We start from the raw sequence: 10048 nt of genomic DNA on the forward strand, positions 1-10048 counted from the left end.
AACTAGCCGACCCGTCACAGCTTCGCCCGTGATTGGTTGTTTATTTTGCCTCCGGACGTTGATAAATATAATTTTTTATTCAAATTTTATCGTTTAATGTGATCGGCAAGTAAATATAAAAAATGGTTAATGAAAACGTATTGAAATGTTTCTAGCAGTAATAATGATAAATATATTTTTATCAAAAATAGCTGATCCCGTGCATTTCGTTGCCCGTTAAATGTAGGTACCAACTCTATATGACTCAAACTTTGTTCAATTCGTTATTTAATAATCGGTGTATGGTGTTCAAAACTTATCTTAACTTTTCCGTGGCCCAGAATAAAAATTCTGGTTCGCAGCAGTATATTATCAGGTAGGCAATCTACCTGCGGTAGATCGCGGACCCCGTGCTGTTTGTACGTAAGACATTAATTTTACCTTCAATATTATTAATTGCGGTCAGTATCCGGTTATCGATTATCCGATAAGCTCTTTTCCAATTTTCACGTCAATCATTTCAGGATCTAACGGCGAAGCAGTATTCAGTATATCAGTATCCATTTTTAGCAACACAATTGAGCATAGAATATGCTATTCAAATATGCAATGTTGCCAAAATGTTGCAATTTATTATTTTCACGTATTATTACACCAATTATTATGATACCAGACGCGAGCTTTATCGACAATGTTATCGTACGTAAGTCAACGTTATATGAGGTGGAGAAAGATGTCAATATTTTGGATACATTCACAGACAGAGACATGATTCGCATAGGTAAATAAATATTATTAATAATATAGTTGAAATATCTGATATTAAAATTTAATACACAATTTCTCATAAATTATAATAGTTAGTTAATCTTAATTAATCTTTATTATTTTTAATATTTAAAATTTTATATAAAAATTAAAAATTAAAAATTTCTGATTTCAAATTTAACATGTTATCAAATTTTAAAAGTGCATTGGTAAAGACTAAAATGTAAAGACAGAAGGCTTAAAGATAAAGTGAAATTTATTCATTTTTGATTTCGTTATACAATTTTTTACAGTTTTTGGGATTTTTGTTTTCGTTTTTTGTTTATGTTCGTTTTCCATTTCTTGTTATAATATACCATAATATAAGAACCTGCCTATTTTAATTTCAAACTATTCATTTTTAGCGAAAAATATAAATCGTGCAAAATTACAACGATTACCAAAGTTACCAAAATGTATGGATGACGTACATGACTATTTGGATATGGACAAAGTGATATCTACGAAAAGAGAAAATTTAGTAATATTCAACGATAAATCATGCAATGTTATAATATTTTCATGCGAAAGTAATTTGAAATTTATGTGCAGTGTTGAAACTATTTTGGTGGATGGCACTTTTGACTATTGTACAAAATTCTTTCAGCAGATGTTTACAGTAATTGGTTTCAAAAATAACAAATATGTTCCTGTTGCACTTAGTTTATTGAAAGATAAAAAAGAATCATGGTACAGAACTGTTATGTCTTCACTGAAAAGTAAATGTTTGGAAATTAATTTAATATTTAAGCCACAACATATAGTTTCTGATTTTGAAAAAGGAATTCTTCAAGCTGCAAGGAAAGAATTCCCGGACACCACTTTAATTGGATGCAGATTTCATCTCAGTCAAGCCTGGTGGAGAAAAATAGTGGGATTAGGACTGACTGTAGAGTACAAGAATAAGAACTCGGAAATTGGAAAATGGTTAAACTACGTTTTTGGAAAAACTTTTCTCCCCCCAGATGAAGTAGGAAGTGTGTTTTTAGAATTAATCGCCGAACAACCTATAGATATAAGAGTTACTGAATTTAGTGACTATTTAGTCGATAATTATATTGGCAATGATGCTACTTTTCCAACCACACTCTGGGCAGCTTTGAACAACGATGTTTGGAGAACGAATAATGGAAGTGAAGCGTTCAATTCCAAATTCAAAACTTAAAACCGATCGCCACATCCAAACATATTTGAATTTTTGAAATGTGTCAAAAATATTCAGATTGATACATATTCAAAAATCAATTCAGTAGATTTCGAAAATAATAAAAAAAAGTGAAATCATAAGTCAGAAATTTACTAAAAATATAATTCAACAGTATTTGAACAAACAGATTGACTCACTGACATTTGTGAAATGTGTATCATACAAATATGAACCGTTATAATATTATAAATGTATTGATTTTATTCTCGATTTTATTCGTTGAATGTGTGTTTTGTATTTAATTTGTATTTTAAAATGTAACTATAATATAATTGAATGTGTAAGTGTAACTATAAATTTGTATTTTGAATCTAACCGTAGCATAATAATATGTAACTATGTCAATATTTAAAACATAATAATTATTAATAATATTTTTTTACTGCAACTAGGATTTTTTTTTACCTGTTTTGATCCCGACCACAACTCGGATTTTTTTTTTACCTGTTATAATCTCGACCACAACTCGGTATCAACCTATGATTTAACTCTAAAGTATCAAAGTTATACAAAGTTTGTCGTTTTTACTTAATTCCACCTACGGTGGATTAATATGATCAAATAATACAAAATCCTAACCTAACCTAACCGTACTAAAATCCAATGAATAAAAAAAACCAAATTTAGTCCTTATTAAATTAATCCAGAGGTCTAATCTACACACAAACATTCATACCAAGCTAAACCCGTGCACTCCGTTATCAGTAAAAAAATTGCAACTTAAAAAAATTATGATTGTTCAACTGTTTTTGGATGTAACTTGCTGCAATGTTCAATAATTTATTTGGTGCTAGCTTGTACCTGATCTGCCTAAATAACCAATGGAAACCAATAATAAATAAATACTAATTTCTATTGTAGACTGTAACCAATGGCAACTATTTAAAAAATAAATAAAAATAAAATTTCCAATTTCCATCCTGAATCTCGAGATCCCTGTTTGAGCACCTCTTTAAAATTCGAATTTCGAAAAATCCTTTCTTAGTGCGCCTATACATAGTAATAAGTACATTTACTAAAAATGTCATATCCATAGCTTCAGCAGTTCCGGCTAGGCGATGATGAATCACTCAGGACAAGTTTTTTTATATATACCGATTAGGGTTCTGAAATTTCATGAAATATTTCATATTAAATGAAAGATAAAAAAACAAATTTTAATTTGGAACTATAGTAGAAAATACAGTAAGCACCTCTACATAGCTAAGGCCTAAGGGCATAGACGCAAGGGCGCCCATTAGGGGGTGCAAGGGGGTGATATGTCACCCCCCTAGAAAAATTATTGTTATTAATTTTTTTAATGATAATACTTCGCCCTTGCCATACAATATACTATTTTATATCATGATCCAGTATTAAATATTGATAATCACTTATATCAGTTATAAAATCAGTATGACCATATAGTCATGATTTTATGAAACATATAAAAAAACACAGTTTAAATTTAAAATAAAAAATACATATATTTTTCAATATTTCAAGAAGGGTGAAAGTTTCAAGTTTGAAATATTTCAAAGTGAAAATTTCACCCTTCTTGAAATATTGAAAAACTCATAACCCAATATATAATATTATAATGTGAGTATTGATGAGTGTAAATACAAATTAATCTGTAGAGCATAATTAAATAAAAACAAACACACCTAGGTACCATAATACAGATACACGTTGATAATTTTAACATATAGTTGATTTTAGCTTATGGTTAATTTTCTAACGCTATAGGTACCTAAGTGATATTATAAAATTTAATAATCACAAAAATACGCGGACAGGATATAGTTACAAAAACCTGGTATTGAGATGTGGTAACTAGTATTAATTCGTTTACCTTAGCATATACTCGTAATAATTAAACTTGAACGAAATTAAATCATCGCATCCGTTTATATTTTTTATTTCCAAGAAAACATTAAGTTTTGCAGTAAATAAATATTAACATTTGGTGACTTCGTTAGAACTATAAGCATTAAAATAAAAAACAATATCCTACTAACTATTTTATTTGAACCAAGTGTCCCTTTTACTGTAAAACCATAATTTATTTAGGCGTGTTTACGGGAGGGACCGGGTAGGCACTGGCCCCCCCGACAGACTGTGCCTCCAACAAAATCATGCCAGGATTAAAAAAAAAGTCCTGCAGTGTATATCTACCCTGCAGTACTTATAGATTTTGATTAATTGTGATTTTTTTAGTTACGCATTTATTAATCAATGATTATATTATCATATAATATTATGTTCATAAATTTTTTATAACTACATAACATGCAATGGTACTGTTGTGACCATTTACCAGGTCTTGCGCTGTGATATCACAGATTAAATAAAATTTTATCTAACATGTGATAATATTGTTTTATCAGCTGAAAATACCCAATTATCGATTATCATTTCAAAAATGCGTTTAGATATTTTACGACTTGTTAAAATAATTTAAATTTTATCAGAAACTCAAAATATTTATTACTGATTAGTTAATGGTTTTACAATTTGTATGTTGTTTACCTTGTATAATGGATGGGAAAAAAGTATTTTTATTGTTTTGACAGTGGTTATACTTTTTGATTATAATTAAAAAAATATTCCTACCATTGTGAATTTTGTAACATAAAAAATGAATGTTTCTTCATGTCTAAAAAAAAATAGGTCACACAATTTAAAAATTTGTTGTGCCCCCTCGGCCACAAAAGTCTGAACACGCCTATGAATTTTATTATTCCAACAATGATTTCAACGGGAGCGCCTGCACCGAGAGCCTAATCTAAAGAGTTCAAATGGATCAATTAGCCTTGCTGATAATTGTGTCATAAATGTAAGCCGTTAAGGCGTTAACATACAGAATTCTTGCACAAAATGTATTTTATTATTTTAAATTGGACATGACAATTAATTTAAGTTTTACAGATGACCTATTTAATTGCATAATATTTACGATAAAATTCTGTTACCACTTACAGGGAAGGTACCAAATAAGATTGCATTACATTTTAATATAATTTGTAATACTGCCATACATAATCTAAAATTACTTACATTAACGCTATAGGTAATCCACAATAATAAAAAGGGTGGGCATGCTTAAAAAATCACCCTGTTTAGTCATCTGATTCGAACGATTTAAACAAGTTGTGGTGGTAGCCTGTGGGTACATCTATAGATTCATAAAACTGCAGCACATGATAATATGTAATAATTTTATTATATTCTGATGCTTAGTCTTAAAATTAAAATTCAATAATATACATATACCATGTATAAAATCAATCAACTAATATTTTACTTTGAAACAGAGGCCAACTACAGTTCTTAAATTTGTTTATTTCGATTTTTATTAGTGCGCAGAATATTAAAGAAACAGCTTTGAAAATATATTTGCAAAGTGATTTGTAAACATATGATGGTATAATATTGAGATATGAATTACGTAAAAGTAGGTATGATTATATACTAATAAATAATATAATATATTATACGTAGGTAGGTATACGGTTATAATATAGGTACCTATATCTCAGATTTTTAGAAATATTTTGAACATATTTTATTTAAGTACTAATTCCTTACATAAATGTATCACGTAAAAATAAATAAGAAAATTACAATACCTGTCTAGACCACCAGTTAGAATATAATTAGAAGAGAAAAATATTTATAAGATATAATATCTTCTCGCCGTTAATGAGATGTTGGGAGTCACGTGACAACCACACACATATATGTATATTGTTTACACTTAATACACACATAAACACAGCATTACAGCAAAGATAATATTCATAACAACGATTCACGAGATAATACGTAATTATGTTATTATATTATAATATAAGACATTAATTTCTGAACAACGATAAACGTAGGTGTAAATAGATGCGAAACATATTGAACAAAATAATATTATATACCTACTGCAACCGTGTGGGTTTTGAACTCGGCGCTGCAGTACATTTTCTATTGAGTTCAAAGTGCTCTGAAACCGATCAGCTGGCTTAAAGGTGTTATACATACGACTTAATTTCGAATGACTTGTTTGGAATATTTGTAGAGTTTTTTCACATTCATTCGAGTTTACGATACCATGGGTTTTGAAACTATTATAATAATAATTATTGGTTGCAGGGCAACGAAGTACACGGGATCATTTGGTACAGAGATACGTTACATCTCTTGGCAGAAGATAGGCTAATTTAAAAAGAGAGAGGACCAACCCCGGGAGGTGCTCAAACAGAGATTTTTAGATTTCCGATGGAAATTTTTGTTTATAAATAGTTGCCGTGGGTTTCAAAGCTATTATAATAATAATTATTGGTTGCTATTGGTTTAAAATAAATTGTTGTTGTGGTAACCGTTATATAATAAAATAAAAAATATTATTCATACAAATTTGGCATTTTTAATGGGCAATGAAGTGCACGGGATCATCTAGTATAATATAAAAATCTACATTATATTGGTTTAATTTTGCACAAACCGTTGCATTATTAGAGTCTGGAATATAGGCCACCAAAATAGGTGTCTCCAAAGTTCAAAATACTTCTCACAAACAAGTTTTTACTACTACCTCGTTAAAATGTAGTGAATATAGGTAGTCAAGATATGGTACTAAAATAACGCATTGTTAATAGTTATCATGAATTATGGTTTACTGGTCTCTGTGGAATCGTACAATACATTTAACGGTTTCATTTATTCTGTAGTGGAATAGTAATATTGACTGCAAAATTGTTGTTGATAAAGAAAATGTTCGAGCAATGAACTAATAAAATACAAGACTCAGTATGAAATCAGTGTACGTATAACTGTATAAGTAATAAGTATATACAAACGTAATTTTTTCCACCTTGTTTTTCCAGGTCACAGATTTCAGATTTTATGATGATAGATACCACAAAGAAACTAGGCCACAAATCTCCATTAATATTTTTGTTCAAGATACACGTTATTCAGGATTTTAAGATTCAACTGTGTTTTACAGATATTTTTCAGATTCAAAGAAAAAAAATGTTTGAAGATCATTAAAGTAGAATTTTGAGAAGTTTACATCTATACCTACTCTATTGTTCAACTTAAAGTTTTAGATTTGCAATGTATGTAGGTGCGTACATAAAATTCAAAATTCAACACCAATATAACCATTTCAATTGATTTTTATAAAATGTTACTCCCAGAATCTAGATGGGTACTTACACAGTATTCAAATTTCAATAACGTGAAATTAGGAATATATGAAATACACATTGGTGGAAATCGGAAGGAAGCTTGGTGATTGGGGGGGGGGGGATTGGTCCCCCTAAAATTCCACCAATCCCTCTAATTTTTTAGTTTGAATGGGATCAAAGCCCCCCGTTCACATTGATTTTAAAATGTTCGGTGAAACACGATTGCGTACGATTTTTATCTGCAACTTTGAAGCACTGTTGCCATTTGCTTTGAACTAATAGAAGATACAATTTAAAATTAACTGAGAGGCGATAGGTGATATTTGATAGGTGATAACGAAATCGGGTATTTTACTAGGATATTTTAGTAAATACTGAAAACTGATTTGCAAATGTTTGCAAATTATTTGCAAAATAATGGTATAATCTTGAAACCGCTAACTGTATATATTACCTGTCTTATATTTTTTATAGTGGACAGGGAATTTATTTGCAAATTATTTGCAAAATGATAACATAACTTTCAAATAAATCGGTCATGGTGGGGGGCCAACTTCACGCACGTACAGATATGTACGGTCGATTCGAAAAACAATGTACGATAAACGTCGAAAAAATTATCCCGCTTTTCCAAAATCACGAAGGGAGTCAATTGATATTATTTTAACGTTTTATTATTTTTAATTATTTATTTTGTATACTATATTATAACATATTTGTCAAAATTTGAGATTTTTTAAGTGGTACCAATGTACAACATTTTTATTATATTATTATAACCTTTTATTATTTTTAATTATTTATTTTGTATACCTATAGGTACTATATCATAAGTTATGACATATTTGTCAAAAATTGAGTTTTTAAGTGGTACCATAACTTGAGATATTTTTTCAAAATTTAAATTTTACTGATTATACATAAAAACATAAATTTGGCAACGTTGCACAGCAAATCATCCGCAATCGTTTGACTTTTGAGGTAAATATTAAAGTTAATGGTTTAACGTACGCAATCGTGTTAACGTACGCAATCGTGTTCTTAAAAAGGTACATCGTACGCATTCGTTTGGTACCCAAAATATTTAGTTCCCCTTGACATTTTAATGAATTTTCGCCTATGAAAATACTAGTTATATACCCCAATATCCCACATTAACACAGCTTATTTCTGCTATGAACAAACTTTCTCAAAAATTAAGTACTTACGTCAAAGTAAACTTTAAAGTAGCAATATATGTAATATGTATACACGTATCTAAGTATCTCTGGTCCGGGTAAAAACCATTTCGATTACATTTTTAAAATTTGAATTGGTACATACCTACTTAATTATACACCAGTTGAATATAAATCGATACTGTAGTTCAACAAAATGTCAAAATCATACGCAGTGCAAAATATATACCAATTTCATAATAATATATTCCATATTCCAACCCCGTGGATAGTTGTTTGCAAATTGTGGTACTGTTTCGTAGCTCCAAAATTCCTGTCTATTTATCTTGCAACGATTTTTTTTTTTTTATATGAAGAGTAATTGAACTGTTTGCATAGTACTATAGTAGTGTAAAACTGTTAAAAATGTACCTTAACTTTTCCGTTACCCAGAAAAAAAAATTCTCATTGTGTCAGAATAATGTCAATCAATTAATTTTAAGTGTAAATGATATTATATTTTAATGTATCTCAACCGGCGTTATCCCGTGATATTCGCAGCAGTATATTATCAGATAGGCAATATACCTGTGGTAGATCGTGGACACCGTGCTGTTTGTACCGGTGGAAGACATTAACACCAAAATGAGTTGGTATCGTACGAAAGCGTAAAAATCCTAGATATCTGTGTACCACATTTATAACAGATATTACATTTAGAACTATATATTATATTTAAAAAATGTATTATTGAACATTTTTTATAAGATCGAAAAAATCAACTGGTTTATTCAAATTATATTTATTCGTATGTAAGTTATATTTTATCAATTTATTATTGATATTTTTTCATAAGATCGAAAAAATCAACCGATTTATTAAAATTATATAATTTATTAATTTCTATTATATTTATTGACAATTTTTCATCTTAACACCATTTGTGGAGCGGCCAAGGTTTGATTTCCTCTTTTTATTTTAATACAATTCTTCAAAATTAACAACTAAAACTACAACAATCATAACCAATAGCAACCTTAAAATAAACAAAAATCTATTATTATTTAGAATATTTTTTTTCCTGTACAGATGGCGCCACTATTATATTTTTGACATCCAGATTTCCTACTTTTTCGGTAGATTTTCCTAAAATGTTCTTTCATAAAAACCTTGTCCTGGCAATTATGAACATAACAAAAAAAGAATCAGCCAGATCGGTCAAGCCGTTTCGGAGACAACCCGTGACACAAAATCTGGACTTGCTTTTATAGTATAGATTATGATTAGGTTACAATTGGCGTAAAATTGATCTCTTTAAACGAGTAAATAGGAACGATAAATTACATGAAACGGCGCCGCTCAATTGTTACACTATATATTGACACGCGTTTAAATGTCGAGACTCGAGAGAGAGAGAATTATTAATATTTGTTGTCGTAGGTATGCAAAATGAATCCTACACCCGTATATTAATTAATAGAATTTATAGAACTTACTAGAACTACCGAGTGTATTTTTGAGACGATAACAAAAACACAGATAGTGAGAAAAATATCACAGGTGCATAATTAATTTTTATTTATCGCACGATAATATAAATAAGTATAAGATTAGTTTTGCGGCTGTTTATCAATGGCGGAACGTGACATTTCGTAATGATAATAAAATATTGCCCACACGGCTCACGTGAAACAACGCCACCACAATACATCATTGCAAAATAGATACAGGTA

At 29.4% G+C, this 10048-nt stretch overlaps 1 protein-coding gene across 1 annotated transcript; it reads left to right on the forward strand.

The window, feature by feature from the left end:
- Positions 1-642: 642 nt before the first annotated feature.
- LOC103310380 lies at positions 643-1951 on the forward strand. Its single transcript, XM_008188538.1, has 2 exons — positions 643-760; positions 1152-1951. The coding sequence occupies exons 1-2, from the start codon at positions 643-645 to the stop codon at positions 1949-1951; spliced, it is 918 nt and encodes a 305-aa protein (XP_008186760.1).
- The last annotated feature ends 8097 nt before the right edge of the window (positions 1952-10048 follow it).

This window comes from Acyrthosiphon pisum, chromosome A1 (genome assembly GCF_005508785.2).
Source record: "Acyrthosiphon pisum isolate AL4f chromosome A1, pea_aphid_22Mar2018_4r6ur, whole genome shotgun sequence".
Lineage (NCBI taxonomy): Eukaryota > Metazoa > Arthropoda > Insecta > Hemiptera > Aphididae > Acyrthosiphon > Acyrthosiphon pisum.